This window comes from Stegostoma tigrinum, chromosome 16, assembly GCF_030684315.1.
Source record: "Stegostoma tigrinum isolate sSteTig4 chromosome 16, sSteTig4.hap1, whole genome shotgun sequence".
NCBI classification, from domain to species: Eukaryota; Metazoa; Chordata; class Chondrichthyes; order Orectolobiformes; family Stegostomatidae; genus Stegostoma; species Stegostoma tigrinum.
Genome location: NC_081369.1, coordinates 36,503,081 through 36,519,531, shown reverse-complemented (window position 1 = coordinate 36,519,531; position 16,451 = coordinate 36,503,081). Strand labels below are relative to the sequence as shown.

Genomic DNA, 16,451 nt, shown 5'->3' with positions numbered 1-16,451 from the left:
AATTTGAATGGCTGTGTTTGTGTAGCTTAATTACATATATTTGTGAAATGTGAGTAACAAAAATTGATTCTACACAAGGAAGTTTAAACAAAGTAATACTTGGCAATGCATCCTGCTATATGGGATGACTTACAGTGTCATTGTGATTTGTGTATTCTGTACAGATACAAAATGCAAGTGAAGGTCTTCACTAAAGAATCACTGGGACAATGCACTCAGTCATTGTGATGCTGGCACAGGAGTGTTCATTCTGCTGTGTTGATTGTCCTGAGATAAATGGCATTGAGTGCCAACATCTGTTGGAAGGTAATAATACAGTCGGGCAGGATTCCCATTCCTGTTTCCCATTCAGTGATTCCTGTTAGAAAGTACATATGTACAGGTATCACATGAACTGGAACAATGTTGTGCATGACGAAATAGAATGCAGCATTGCGTCTTCTGGAGAGCTATATAAATCATAGAGTTGAGATTAAGATCAGATCAGTCTTGACCTGATTGAATGCCAGAGGAGGCTTGAAGAGCCAGGTAACCTATTCTTGTTCATTGTTCATTTTCTCATATGGTCATAGACAATCCGCTCTCACATTTATTAAAGATGCCTTGAAATCTTGACAATATTGCTGCTCAGTACCAGCAAGTAAGTAAAGCAAAAACAATAATAAATTTAATAAATATATGTTTAATTGTTTAGCTTATTTTAAAGAGGAAAATATTGGTGTAATCTGTGAAAAATTTGTAACATGGAGTTTGGGGTGGGGGGTTGTGGAACACCTGCCTTCAGAAGTAAAAGTTTTGAGAACCCATCATTTAAACCCCTCTCCTCAACTGCTGTCAAAGATACGGTGAAAAAGTTAAATTTATGTTTGAATAAAATACCTCTCTCTCATAACAGTAAAAAATTAAGATTGAAGCTCCAAGAAAATAAATAGCAGTCATGATCTGTGGATGTAATATTGGAGACCTATTTATTGCAAGTGCTTTGAATACTGCAACATAGCATGCAGCACCTCCTGAAGGAGAATGCAAAAAGGTGCATGTGTTTCGGATGTTTGCTGCCAATCCACATTTGATGCAAGTTGTCATTTATGTTACCATCTCACACCATTAAAACTACTGCATTTTATTTCATTCAATGTATTTTTATTTAAGCAGGATTTACTAGGCAATTAATACAGGAAACAGTTCAAGATATTCTTCCATGGACATTTTAAGATGAACAGAATTCCACACGATAGTTACACTTTACTCCCTGCTGTCAATTGAACAGCAATTTTTCCCAGGAACTGGTCTAAAAGACTCTAAAAGACTTTGTATTTTGCTTTGTTGTAAAATAGAGTGGCCATCGAAATATACTTTTCCCAGTTTCTAGAGAAATCTCCTCAAGCTAAATATGAGCAGTAAGGCCAACTCTGACAACTTGTTTGCTCATTAGCCAGACCTGGATTGTGCTTTGGGGATTCCTTCCACTGTGACAGGATGCATCTCTTTGGCAACGTGCCTTCCCATATTTTTGCTTGGGGTAGCCCACGAAAGGGGCATGTTCTCTCTCCCACAGCAGATAGTGCTTGTCTCTCATTAAGATCTCTCTCGTGATCTCTTTCTTTTAAAATTTTCAGAAACCAAAAGCCTGCCCAGAGTTATGCCCAGTGCTCCTGCCTGTGTTGCAGGTGAGAACATTTTGTACCTCACTCTTCGTAACTTGAGTCCCCACAGTAACTTTGCCATGGTTGTCAGGTAGAATTAGGGACAAATCCCATTGATCTCCATGTTACTGCAGTTTAGCTTGAATTAAAGAATTATCCTTAAACATAATCACCTTGTAAAAACTCACATGCATACTATTATTGAAGAGTTTACAGCACTAATATATGCAGCTTCTTATATAAAGGGATTGATCATATTGCTAAAGAGGCCCACACAGCCATATTTCTTTCTCATATGTTCTTGCAAGACAAAAGGGCACCCAACGAGACAAGAGCCTCAGCTCACCATTCTCACTGCTCTGGTAGAGGCAGCAATGGATATCACAAAGGATACAACTAGAAAAAGTGGGAATTGGAGAAATGTGAATACTTGGAGAAGAGGATGGAACAATATTTGAATTCTGCCAGTGAAGGGGGTGTGCCAAAGCTTTATCTGAAATGGAAAGCCTCAGCTCTGCAGAGGCATCTACTGTCAGAGACGAGTTCTTATGATTACATTCTTATGTCACCCACAGGCTGACTGGAGGGTGGGGACACTGCCAGTGCTGCTGCAGTATCCCCTGTGTCCTCAGAAAATGTGGAATTTTGGTTGGGCCTTATGCATGAATAGAAAAGCTGACAGTAAGAGAATCATACGTCACAAATGAGCAAGAAGGGACGACAGACCAAAAGCAGTTGTGGGAAGTTTTCTTTGTAGGATAAGTAACATGCACAAACATGCTCACCTGGGCACAGGTGCAAGGCTTCTGAAGTGACAAGTGAGACAATTCTACATTGACCAATAGTATGAGATTTATTGCCACACAAGCCTCCCCGAACCAGTGCTTGGTCCTGGGTTGTGATAGAAGAGCTCATTCAGTTTGTGCACCATTATGTCTCAGTGTTTTGAGCACATGAACTCCTCCACTGAGGGAGCAATCGGGATATGATGAAATGGCCAAGGCATTGAACAGGTATTTTGTATTGGTCTTCACAGTGGAGAACATTAATAACATGCCAGTAATTGACAAAGAGACAAAGGTAGGTGAGGACCTGGAAACAATCATTATTATGGAAGAGGTAGTGTTGGGCAAGCTAATGGAGCTAAGGATTGATAAGTCTCCCATCCCTGATGGAATACATCCCAGGATACTAAAAGAGATGGCGGGAGAAATAGCAGGTGCACTGGCAGTAATTTTCCAAAATTTGCTGGACTCTAGGGCAGTCCCAGCAGATTGGAAAACGGCAAATGTAACGCCTCTGTTTAAAAAGGGAGGTAGACAAAAGATGTGGAATTATAGACCGGTTAGCTTAACCTCTGTAGAGGGGAAGATGCTTGAGTCTATTATCAAGGAAGAAATAGCAAGGTGTCTCAATAGAAACTGTCCTGTTGGGCAAACGCAGCATGGTTTCATGAAGGGTAGGTCATGCTTGACAAATCTTTTGGAATTCTACGAAGACATTACGAGCAAGGTGGACAATGGGGACCCAGTGGATGTGGTGTACCTAGATTTCCAAAAGGCCTTCGACAAGGTGCCGCACAAGAGGCTGCTGCACAAGATAAGGATGCAAGGCATTAGGGGTAAAGTATTAGCATGGAAAGAGGATTGGTTGACTAACAGGAAGAAAAGAGTGGGGGTAAATGAGTGCTATTCTGGCTGACAATCAGTGACTACTAGTGTGCCTCAGGGATCAGTGTTGGGACCGTAATTATTTACAATTTATATAGATGATTTGGAGTTGGGGACCATGTGTAGGGTGTCAAAATTTGCAGACGACACTAAGATGAGTGGCAGAGCAAAGTGCAGAGGAGTTTGAAACTTTGCAGTGGGACATAGATACATTGAGTGAGTGGGCAAAGGTCTGGCAGATGCAATATAATGTAAATACATGTGAAGTCATAAATTTTGGTTGGAGTAATAGTAAAAAGGATTATTACTTGAATGGTAAAAAGTTGCAGCATGCTGCTATGCAGAGGGACCTGGGTGTCCTTGTGCAGGAATCACAGAAGGATGGTCTACAGGTACAACAAGAAATTAGGAAGGCAAATGGAATTTTGTCCTTCATTGCTAAAGGGATTCAGTTTAAAAGCAGAGAGGTTATGTTGCAGCTATACAAGGTACTGTGCGCAGTTTTGGTCTCCTCACTTGAGAAAGGATGTACTGGCACCGGAGGGGTGCAGAGGAGCTTCACTTGGTTGATTCCGGAGTTGAGGGGGTTGGCTTATGAGGAGAGACTGAGAGGACTGGGATTATATTCAGTGGAATTCAGAAGATTGAGGGGGGAAAATTTAAAAACATAAAAAAATTATGAAGGGAATAGATAAGATAAAAGTAGAGAGGATGTTTCCACTGGCAGGTGAAGCTAGGACAAGAGGGCATTACCTCAGGATTAGAGGGAGCAGATTTAGGACTGAATTGAGAGGGAACTTCTTCACACAAAGAGTTTTTAATCTATGGAATTCCTTGTCCAGTGAAGTAGTTGACGCTACTTGAGTAAACGTATTTGAAGGTAGTTTTTTTTGAACAATAAAGAAGTTAAGGGATACGGTGAGAGCGCGGGTAAGTGGATCTGAGTCCATGAAAAGATCAGCCATGATCTTATTGAATGGTGGAGCGGGCTCGAAGGGCCGGATGGCCTACTCCTCCTCGTGGTTCTTATGTAACAGAGCCTGCCGCCCTTGCATTCTTGCTGGAGCAGGAAGGTCTAGTTGTCCTGCCACTGACCAGTCCATAATAAGGACAACTGCCACCTGCATCTCAGTTACAAGCTGACACAAGAGAGAAGGTTACCTGTACATCACCTGCGGCAACAACTGGAGTATCACCAAGAGCAGCCGAGAGCGAAGGCACCTTATCAGTCATTATGAGATAGTACGAACTGCCGATGCTGGAGCATGAGATAACAAAGTGTAGAGCTGGATGAACACAGCAGGCCAGGCAGCATCAGAGGAACAGGAAAGCTGATGTTTCGGTTCTGGACCCTTTGAGACCCAAAATGTCAGCTTTCCTGCTCGTCTGATGCTGCCCGGCCTGCTGTGTTCATCCAGCTCTACACCTGGTTTATCAATCATTGTATTGTGCATCACTTGGGTGACTTTCCTTTGGGACTATGTAGATTACTATTTATTAATTATATTAGGAATTTTGAACCCTGATATGTCGATCCTGGCTCTGTGATCCCAGGTATGTGGTTTTTTTAAAACCAAAACTGGAAAAGAAAGAAGAAATAAGCATATGGACGTACGTGGAATAGTGTAGGTTAGATGAGCTTGAGATTGGAATGACGGGTCGGCACAACATCGAGGGCCGAAGGGCCTGTACTGTGTTGTAATGTTCTATGTTTTAAATACAAGCCTTTGACCTGGGGCAATGACACTGTCAAAGAGATGTGTACGATGTATTGCTGGTAAGAATGGAACTCTTCAAAGTTGTGTGTATTGTGGGTGTGTTCTCACGGGCAGATTGAAGTGAATGCCAGAACATGCAGTCTGTTCACTTCAACGTTCCTCAATATCCAAGAACCAAGACAACACCTTCCAGGTGAAGCAGCAATTTACCTGCACTTCACTCGACCTAGTCTATGTAGTAACTGCACACAATGTGGTCTCCTCTGCACAAGGGAGATGACGTGAAAACAGGGTGACTGCTTTTCAGAACACCTACATTCAGTCCACAAAAATGACTCTGAGCTTCAAGTTGCCTGCTACTGCAACACATCACCATGATTCCTGGCCAACATTTCTGTCTCAGGCTTGCTGTAGTACTCCCTCAGCACATCTAATTCTCTGCCTGGGAACCTTGCAGCCTTCAGGGCTGAATATCAAGTCCAATAATTCTAGAAGCTGAATACCTTTTATATCCTTTACCCAGCCCAGGCCCTGTCACGATATGGGCTGCTTTCAGCAAAGCCAACCCAAGTTCACCCATTTATGGTCCTCATTATCAGCTTTTTTCCTTCCCTAGTGTACCAACATCTGATTGTTTTGTACGCCAAACTGTCATTCTCCCTGGCTGGGCTCCATCTCCATCCGTAGCTCTCAATGCTCCCCATTTCCCACCCTATCTTCAGCATATGTATCGCCTTTTCCTAGTTACTATCATTCCCGAAGAAGGGTCACCAGACTTGAAACTTTAAGTCTGCTTTCGCTCCACAAATGCTGTCAGACCTGCTGAGTTTCTCCACGAATTTCTGAGTGAATTTCAGATTTCCAGCAAGAGCAGTTTAATGTAAGTTGCAATGCTGGCCAGTCGCCGAATGACGGCGCCGTGGAGCCTTGTGAGACTCAAAGCTGCAGAAAGAGCGTTGGCGTTTGATATTTCTATTATTTCTCAGATGAATTGAAACATTGAGAGCTGCGCGGGAGGTTGTATTCTCAAACGTGAAGCGGTTTACGCCGTGCGTGTCCCTTGTGACGATAACATTTGACCCGGATGTGTTTGTTTGTATGTAGTGAGGGGCTTAAGGAAAGTCGCATAATGGGGAAAAAAAATAAAAAAGATAAGAAGGGAAAGGGAGCTGATAAAAACGCGGCCAAGATGGAGAAAAAGGTCGCCAAACGTTCTCAGAAGGAGGAGGTGAGGAATGTGACTGGGAGAGAAAGAGGCTGGGAGACAGTGGTAATTGTCACCTTGCTCCCGGTTTTAGGCCTCAGACTTTGCAAAGATAACACTGTGCCTTTTCTAGACCTGTAACTGTTAATGACAATCTGTCCCTTTTTGTCCGAGTTATTAACTTAAAACTCAAGATGGGGGTGGGGAAGGAGTATGCAGTCACGTGCACGTTTCATGTATCCACATCCACTTATTGCCTTACCTGCACTTTTATTTTCTGTTGCCGCAATGAAATTACATTTCTTACAAGGAGTTGATGCTGTCTTGAGGTCAAGGAGAGAGCAACGGGAATGTGCCAGCCTTATAAACGTGAAATCATTGTTGTTTTATGTTGCTCTGTTGCCATAAACCCAACTCGACTGTATCATCTGTATCCTCTTTTGACTCCTGATTGACGTCAACACCAAGAGAGCTCTGAAGTGTTTGACATACAATCTTATGTTTATTTTAGATATACTCCTGTTCCAAAAGAGCACACAAACACTTTTTTTAAATAGGCTTGATCTGATTTTGGAATTACTATAGGCTCTAGTGTTTTGTAGTAGAAACTACTTTGCAGTTAGGCAAGAGTGATATTGTGTTTGCACTTTTTGGGTTACTTGCACCTGATTGGTTCTGTTCTTAAAACCTAATTGTGGACGATTAAAATTTCTTTTGGCCCATGAGTATCATCCCTCCAAGTAGATCATTCTGATATCTAATTTAGGTTTTGAATGAGCATATCATTACTATGGTTGATAGATGTTCAAGTGTTTTTGAGTAAAGGGGTTTTAATGGAAACTACAAATAGAATGCAAAAATTCCATTTTTAAAAAGTTTGTTCATTTGCATTGTAGTAGCATCAATGCTGAAGTTTATAAACGAATTGAATGAATAAAGAAGTAAACTCAAATCAGGCTGCTATAATTACACCCTTGCTCGCCTTTCCCCTGTTTGAATTTGGATCTCTGGTAAATCAAAGTGAACATTATCTGAAAAATTATCCTTCACAGCCAAGGTTATTTGAAATTGAGCTGGAATTAGATACTTTCTAATTGTCTGGATGCTACTACGTACACTTGGAGCTGGTGGTACTTGAATCTGAGCCTCCTAACACAAAAGTAGGGACAATCACACTACAGTGACAGCACTTTGGACTTGAATTATAACACAATGCCTTATGGTACTCAGCTGTGTTTTGGAAATGCTTTGCATATCCACTTGTGAAACAAAATCATCACTGACCAGGTTTCCTCAAGTTCATCATTGGTGGCCCTGCTTTAATGGAAAAGCCCTGGGGAGTGTTGCTGAACAGACATGCTTGGAGTGCAAATTCATAGTTCCTTGAAAGTGGCATTGCAGATAGACAAGGTAGTGAAAAAGGCATTTGGGAACTCTTGTCCTTAGTGGTCAGTGCATTGTGGATAGGAGTTGGGAGGTCATGTTGCAGCTGTACAGGACATTGGTTAGGCCACTTTTGGAATACTGCCTGGAATTCTGGTCTCCCTGCTTTGGGAAGGATGTTGTGAAACTTGAAAGGGTTCAGAAAAGATTTACAAGGATGTTGTCAGGGTTGGAGGGTTTGAGCTATAGGGAGAGGCTGAATAGGCTGGGACTGTGTTCCCTGGAACATGTGACGCTGAGGGTTGACCTTAGAAGTTCATAAAATCACGAGGAGAATAGATAAAGTAAACAAACAAGGTGTTTTCCCTGGGGTGGGAGAGTCCAAAACTAGAGGGCGTAAATTTTGAGGTGAGAAGAGAAAGATTTAGAAGGGACCTAAGGGACAACTTTTTCACGCAGAGGGTGGTGCATGTACGGAATGAGCTGCCAGAGGAACTGGTGGAGGCTGATAAAATTACAACATTTAAACAGATTCTACATGTGTATATGAATAGGAAGGGTTTAGACGGATATGGGCCAAATGCTGGCTAATGGGACTAGATTTGTACAGGATATCTGGTCAGCATGGACAGGTTGGACCAAAGGCTCAGTTCCTGTACTGTACTAAAGTGTTTGGTGTTGTCGTACACCAAAGGAAATATTCTCAAAGTTGGACATTTCTGCAACCGTGGCGTGTCATAACCATGGCAGTCCTGCAGGAGTTTCTGCAACTGATCTGTAACCATAGCAGTGCTGTGGATAATTCTAGGAAGTAGAAATTTGGGAAGATGTGAGAACCTAAGAAATTAGAACTGTCTTGGCTATATAGCCCCTTGAGCCTTTGCTGTCATTCCAGGAGATCACAAACATCTGTAACACTCTCAAATTATATATAACATAATAAATGATATAAAACACTTAACTCCCTAAAGTTGTATATCTATGGAGAGAAGCAGGTTGAAAGTGACTGCTTAATGGGGGGAAATACTTTGAATGTTTTCAACCCTTTCATTATCCCACCTACTCAGCAATGAAATTTCTTAATGGAAGGCCAATCAGGTTCTGCTGGCAAGGAAACTTTCCCTACCGTTGTGACCTTCATTTGCCATCACAGCCGTGATGAATGGAAAATTCGAGCCTTCCCATCATCGCAAAGTGGCAATCCACAGAAAGTTTACAACTTCAGAATGCACAATTGCACCACACTGCAAGTCAATGGAGAATCCTAAATTGGTTATTTGCATAATTCTTAGTGCAGTCAAGATTATTTAGAAAATGTTGCAAGATAAAAAGCTTTGCCAAAATTCTTTTAGTAGTACTCAAATAATATATTATAAGCATTTGTCATAATATCTGGGCTGTACTATTTCAGTGCTGTTCCATTGTCTCCCATCTTCTGCCATCTATAGTTTTAGATTCATCTGTCTTTATCCTATCTATCTGGCACTTAGTCCCAGTCACTTATTATCCCCATACTTGGAAACATGCTGAATTTCCTGGTCCACATATGTCTGGATTTAGGCTCGTTGATCCTCATGTTCACTCATTGCATCTTTTTTGTGACAATTATTATCAAGTTTTCAGCATCTACACCTAGAATTTCCAGCCGAAGAAGCCCGCTGTTTCTTTTAAGATGCTTCTTTAAAACCTATCTTTTGTCCAAGCTTTTAAAGTTTTATTCTTTGGATTGGTGTGCATATTTGTCTACTAATAGTCATGTAAAGTGTTTTGGGCTATTACACTACATTGAAGACGTTATGTTAATTTGGTTGTTGAGAATAAGTTCCACTACTAATTTTAGTTCATGATCCTTGGGCAATCTCTTAAAGAAAAGAGGAAAAGAAAACAATGATATCTACATATCACAGATTCTTCCATTTTTACTGGTAGGAGTATCTCTACACTGCATTGTGGAGGTCAAGTATCCTGCTCAGATTGAGTTCACAAACAATGTTATTTTGTGGTGTCACCACCCTGTTGAAGTGCAATAAAGAGCAACTTTGACAACTCAAAGCTTGGCACCTATGATGAATTCCACCATCAAGGACAACAGAATTGTATGTCACCACAGGCTAACTATATGACCAGATAGGACCACCTCTTTGTTATCATTAAGCAGTATCAAATTCTAGTTCAAAAGGAGTGTGGAGAAGCGTAAGAGAGAACCAGACAATGTGGGAAAACATGATGCTGACCTATGAAGATTCAATAGAGGATTATATCCACGCTAGTCAAGAAATTCTGTGATTCTATAAATAGTATATTATTGACAAAGCAAAGTGATCCCTCAGACAACAGGCTGAAATCTTGCTGATTTGCAATTTTTTGAGATGAAAGATAGTGTGCAATTAACTAATTAAATGGAAGATGAGGTTTCTTGTCCTCAACAGTAGTGAAGATCAGTGTGAGTAGATACGATAAAGCTAAAGTATTTGCAGTCTTGCTCAACAATGCATGTGGTGAATCGCTGTTGGAAGAAAGATGAATCCTCAGGGTATTAGATTTCAATTATGTAATTATGTTGCAATCTGAGTCATTGTAACTCACTTCTAAGAGTTCAATTTACTGTTTATGTTGCACCTTTCACAACTTGAGACCATACCAAAATACTTGACAAGGAAGTACTTTACAAAATGTAACCAATGTTGCAAGGCCTCACAGAAAGTAATTTGAGTAATGACATAATTGTTTTCTGTGATTTTGAGAGAAAACTTGTTCTGCTCACTAAAATAGTTCTCCTGCTGTTCTTCAAATCTTGCTATATGCTTTTTAACATACAGCGTGGAGGGCACCTGGAACCTCAGTTTAAGGTTTTGTCAGAAAAAAATTGTTTCTCCAAGAGTGTAGCATAGGTGCTGCTATATTGTATTTCTAGAACAGACCAAATTTACTTGTGAAACTTCCATCGGTGAGGCAAATGGCTGACAGGTTAGTCAGTTGTGAAGATGTACAGACTATATATTGATAATTTGTAAAACAGTTTGTCATGTGCTCAGGGAATGGCCAAGTGGAATCGTGCAAATTGTAGCTTGACTTCCACCCTGTTGTTGCATTGCTTATTTTTGCCTCATAGTCTGTCGGATTAATAACTAATTCTCAGTTAAGCAAGTGACCATGTCACAATTTATCTGAGCGGGGCACAATGATGTTCGTGTCCCATTGTTTAACAAGATGTCACAAAATGTATAAATTCCTATTTAGACCACCAATGTGACAGATTTGCCTGACAGACTGATAGCTATTCAGGGCAAAAGTAATTCATACGATGTTTTATCATTAAGAGGAAATATTTGTTTCTCGGCCTACACTTGTCTCCAACAAATGGCCAGACAAAGGAAAGGATTCCCGATGTACAATTATTTGACTTAAAACCCAAAAACACGCTCAGTTATTATTAGAGATAACAAGGTGTAGAGCTGGATGAACACAGCAGGCCAAGCAGCATCAGAGGAGCAGGAAAGCTGATGTTTCGGGCCTAGACCCTTCTTCAGAAATGGGGGAGGGGAAGGGGATTCTTAAATAGGGAGAGAGGGGGAGGCGGATAGAAGATGGATAAAAGAGGAAATAGGTAGAGAGGAGATAGACATGTCAAAGAGGCAGAGGCGGAGTCAGTAAAGGACAGTGTAAGTAGGGAATTTGGGAGGGGATAGGTCAGTCCAGGGAGGACGGACAGGTCAAGGGGTCAGGATGAGGCTCGTAGGTAGGAGATGGCGGTGGGAGAAAGGACAGGTTAGGGAGGCGGGGACAAGATGAACTGGTTTTGAGATGTGGTTAAGGGAGGGGGAGATTTTGAAACTGGTGAGGTCTACATTGATACCATTGGGCTGTAGGATTCCCAAGCGGAATACGAGTTGCTGTTCCTGCAACCTTTGGGTGGCATCGTTATAGCACTGCAGGAGGCCCAGGATGGACATGTTGTCTAAGGAATGGGAGGGGGAAGTTGAAATGGTTTGCAACTGGGAGATGCAGTTGTTTGTTGTGCACCGAGCGTAGGTGTTTCGCAAAGCGGACCCCAGCCTCTGCTTGGTTTCCACGATGTAGAGGAGGTCACAACGGGAACAGCGGATACAGTAGACCACATTGGCAGATGTGCAGGTGAACATCTGCTTGATGTGGAAGGTGGTCTTAGGGCCTGGGATGGGGGTGAGGGAGGAGGTGTAGGGGCAGGTGTAGCACTTGCTGCGGTTGCGAGGAAAAGTGCTGGGTGTAGTGGGGCTGGAGAGAAGTGTGTAGCGGACAAGGGAGTCACTGAGAGAATGGTCCCTCTGGAAAACAGATAAGGGTGGGGAGGGAAAATGTCATGGGTGGTGGGGTCGGATTGCAGGTGGCGGAAGTGTCGGAGGATGATGCTTTGGATATTTGTGAAGCTTCACTTTTACTACTAGGACAGGCAAAGACTGAAAACAAAATTCTAAGGTTAATAGCCCAGATCTCGAGCGTGGGTTAACTTTTCCCTTGGTTCCTTTTGATTTGACCATTATGATGTTCCGTTGATTGCAAAATGACGGCTGTTCTTCATTTTGATAGAACACAGAACATAGAACGGTACAGCACAGAACAGGCCCTTCAGCCCACGATGTTGTGCCGACCATTGATCCTCTTGTATGCACCCTCAAATTTCTGTGACCATATGCATGTCCAATGACCTTGCTTCTACAACTGCTGCTGGCAACGCATTCCATGCTCTCACAACTCTCTGTGTAAAGAACCCGCCTCTGACATCCCCTCTATACTTTCCTCCAACCAGCTTAAAACTATGACCCCTCGTGTTAGCCTTTTCTGCCCTGGGAAATAGTCTCTGGCTATCAACTCTATCTATGCCTCTCATTATCTTGTATACCTCAATTAGGTCCCCTCTCCTCCTCCTTTTCTCCAATGAAAAAAGTCCGAGCTCAGTCAACCTCTCTTCATAAGATAAGCCCTCCAGGCCAGGCAGCATCCTGGTAAACCACCTCTGAACCCTCTCCAAAGCATCCACATCTTTCTATAATAGGGCGACCAGAACTGGACGCAGTATTCCAAGTGCGGTCTAACCAAAGTTTTATCGAGCTGCAACAAGATCTCACGACTCTTAAACTCAATCCCCCTGCTAATGAAAGCCAAAACACTGTATGCTTTCTAAACAACCCTGTCTGCTTGGGTGGCCATTTTAAGGGATCTACGTATCTGTACACCAAGATCCCTCTGTTCCTCCACGCTGCCAAGAATCCCAGCCTTAATCCTGTACTCCGATTGCAAATTCGACCTTCCAAAATGCATCACCTCGCATTTATCCAGGTTGAACTCTATCTGCCACCTCTCAGCCCATCTCTGCATCCTGTCAATGTCCCGCTGTAGCCTACAACAGCCCTCTATACTGTCAACGACACCTCCAACCTTCGTGTCGTCTGCAAACTTGCTGACCCATCCTTCAATCCCCTCATACAAGTCATTAATAAAAATTACAAACAGTAGAGGCCCAAGGACAGAGCCCTGTGGAACACCACTCACCACTGACTTCCAGGCAGAATATTTTCCTTCTATTACCACTCGCTGTCTTCTGTTGGCCAGCCAATTCTGTATCCAGACAGCTAAATTCCCCTGTATCTTATTCCTCCTGACCTTCTGAATGAGCCTACCATGGGGAACCTTATCAAATGCCTTGCTGAAGTCCATATCCACCACATCCACAGCTCGACCCTCATCAACTTTTCTAGTCACATCCTCATAGAACTCTAAGGTTTGTGAGGCATGACCTGCCCCCCTCAAAGCCGTGTTGACTACATTTAATCAAGCCATGCTCTTCCAGATGGTCATAAATCCTATCCCTCAGAATCCTTTCGAACACCTTGCAGACGACAGACGTGAGACTTACTGGTCTGTAATTGCCGGGGATTTCCCTATTTCCTTTCTTAAAGAGAGGAATTACATTTGCCTCTCTCCAGTCCTCAGGTACGACTCCAGTGGAGAGCGAGGATGCAAAGATCTTCGCAAGTGGCGAAGCAATTGCATTTCTCGTTTCCGAAAGCAGCCGAGGACAAATCTGGTCCGGGCCTGGCAACTTGTCAATCTTGATGTTTGACAAGATTTTCAGCACATCAGCTTCCTCTATCTCTATCCATTCCAGCATGCACACCTGCTCTTCAAAGGTTTCATTCACTACAAAGTTCGTTTTTTTCAGTCCACTTTTTTTCTTTGATTATCACCAGCTTTTCAGTGCTAAAGTTGAACAGGAAAAATGCATCTGCAGTTGCCATTATCTCTGAATTTTGATTTGTTGGTTTTGAAAAACATAAGCTGTTGTCCGTTCATGACAGGTAGTATCCCTTTCTGCACTTTAAACATGCTTGTTTTTCTAATGTGTCATAAGTTTATATCCAGGGCTTTTTTGAAGTAGTTCGTCATCTTTTGTTATTTTCCATGTGTAGAGGAATGACTGGGGTGCTGATGTTGATTGTACTAAGTGTACAAGGATCAAATAAACAAAGAAATGTTAGGGTATCCAACTGAGCATGTTGTACATGTGAGCATATTATCACCTAGAAATAATATGACATGATTCATTATTTTCACTGTCAACTGAATATTTTCGTAATTCAGCAGTGCCTGATTGTTTTGGATGTATAATATGTCTTGCTAGAGAGTGGCTGTTTGTATCTGTGAATTCTCTCAGTTCCCAATCTCTGTTAAGGTTTGAAACCACATGGCATAGAGAAGCAAAAGGTGCTGCTACAGACTGATGACTGGGGTAAAGAAACAAATTGCATTTGTATGCAAAAGCAAAACACTGAGGATCTACAAGTAAAATAGTAAAGAGGAGAAATATTCATTGGCACAGAAGGACATCAGCCCTGGCCCTGCCTAGGTGTAACCTGTCCAATTTGTGCAGGTCCCAATGCCCCATGAATCTGAAACCCGTGCCTTCACATCATCTTTTCAGCAATGTCTTCATCCTATATATCCTGCTGTTTCTTCTCTAACTAGCTGGTGGCAACGGTAGTAATCCTGAGATTACGACTGGTCCTGCATTTTACCTTTCTTCCCGGCTATGCTGGTGCCCAAACTGAGCGTCAATTAGAAATTTGTTGCAATGTGAATTCTGCTTGAACACTTACCGATGATTGCCTGTAGACTGATGGAGCAGTAATTGGCTCAGTTGAATTTGTTCTGCTCTTTGTGTACAGAATGTGTGCCAGTTTTCCAAGTTTGGCTAGAGGTATGGCATGTTCAGGAGCATATGTCTTCAGTACTTTTGCTGCAATGTTGTCAAGCCCCATAGCCTTGGTAATATCCAATGCCTTCAGCCATTTTTTGATATAGCATGGGGTGACTAAAATTGGATAAAAACTGGCATCTATGAAGTTAGGGACCTCTGGAGGACGCAACAATGAATCTTGTACTTTGTACTTCTGGCTGAAGATTGTTGTGCTGGGCTCACACTTCTTTTGAGGATGGGATATTTGTGGACTGTCCTCCTCTAGTGAGTTGTTTATTTGTCCACCGACATTCACAGTTAAGTGTGGCAAGACTGCTCATTTCTTATTAGTTGTTTGTGGAATATTTAGCTCCCTAGTCACTTGTGGCTTGATTAGTTCTAGTTTTACTTTCACTGGGTTGGCACTTCATTTAAAGGCATGAATGGTGCTGCTCCTAGCAGGCACTCCTGTATTCTTCTTTGAAGCAGAGTTGAGCTCCTGTCTTGATGGTAATGGTACAGTGGGGATGCGAGGGGCCATGAAGTTGCAAATTTTGTACCGTTCTGTTACTGATGGCCCAGTATACCTCATGATTGTCTGAAGTCTATCCCATTTGGCATAGTGGTTATACCACACAAAATGATGGAAAGTATTCTGAATGTCAAGAGAGAACTTTGTCTCCACAAGGAGTGTGTGGTGATCAATCTTACCAATATTGTCATGGCCACATACAACTGTGGCAGGTAAATTGCTGAAAGTGAGGTCAAACGTGTTTTTCTTCTTAGTTCCATCACCACCTGCTGCAGGCCCAGTAACTTAGGACTCTACCAGTTAGTCAGTAGTGGGGCCAACAAGCCCCATGGTGATGGGCATTGGAATTCCCCACTCGTGAGTACATTCTGCCCTGTGGCCACCTTCAAGTAGTGTTTGATATGGAGGAGTACTGATTTGTCAACCAAGAGTATGCAGTACATAGTAATCATCTGGGGATTTCTTTGGTCTGATGCCACGAAACATGATGGGGTCTGTAGTCAATGTTGAGGACTCCAAGGCCATCCCCTCCTTCCTTTATACCGCTGTGCTGGCACCTTTGCAGGGTTCTTCTTGCCTAGTGGGCTAGCTGTGGTGAAGATTGTCTAGGTCACTGTCTAAGGTATTATTCTGTGGATGTGATTGTCAGGTTACTGAGTCTGTAAGACATCTTGCTCAATAATGGCATTGGCATGCGGATTTTGGTGAGGAGGACCTTACAGGATAGACGTGGTTTGATGTTGTCACTTTGGTGTCTTGTTCAGTACCACGTAGTTCATCTCGTTTCAGATCTCTTTTTTTTGAGACATTTCAGTGTTCATACAAATGAATGGTTTACTGGGCCATTTCAGAGTCCGCTGCATTTCTGAGGAAGTGGAGTCTCGTGAATGCCAGATCGTGAGTCCGAAAGGATAAGGGCAATAGCTTTCCTTCCCTAAAGGACGTTAAAGAACGGGATGGGCTTTTACGATAGTTGACAATGGTTGATTGATTCAAGTCATTATTAGATGTTTCATTCCAGGTTTTGTTGAAGTCAAATTCATCTAGTGACCATAGACGAGTAACAATACTACTGTGCTGTCACT

At 42.3% G+C, this 16,451-nt stretch overlaps 1 protein-coding gene across 2 annotated transcripts in view; it reads left to right on the top strand.

Annotated features, from left to right (window-relative positions):
- Positions 1–6,087: 6,087 nt before the first annotated feature.
- The window catches only part of klhdc4 (kelch domain containing 4), a 99,115-nt gene continuing 88,751 nt past the window's right edge, over positions 6,088–16,451 (top strand). The window contains exon 1 of one of the 2 annotated variants that reach the window (XR_007249139.2): positions 6,088–6,262. Coding sequence is in view for 1 of the 2 variants with exons in the window: in XM_048546896.2 (XP_048402853.1) it covers positions 6,119–6,262 (144 nt within the window). In the remaining variant the exon portion in view is untranslated. The remainder of the gene's footprint in view (positions 6,263–16,451) is intronic. The other variant, XM_048546896.2, reaches the window with a different exon arrangement.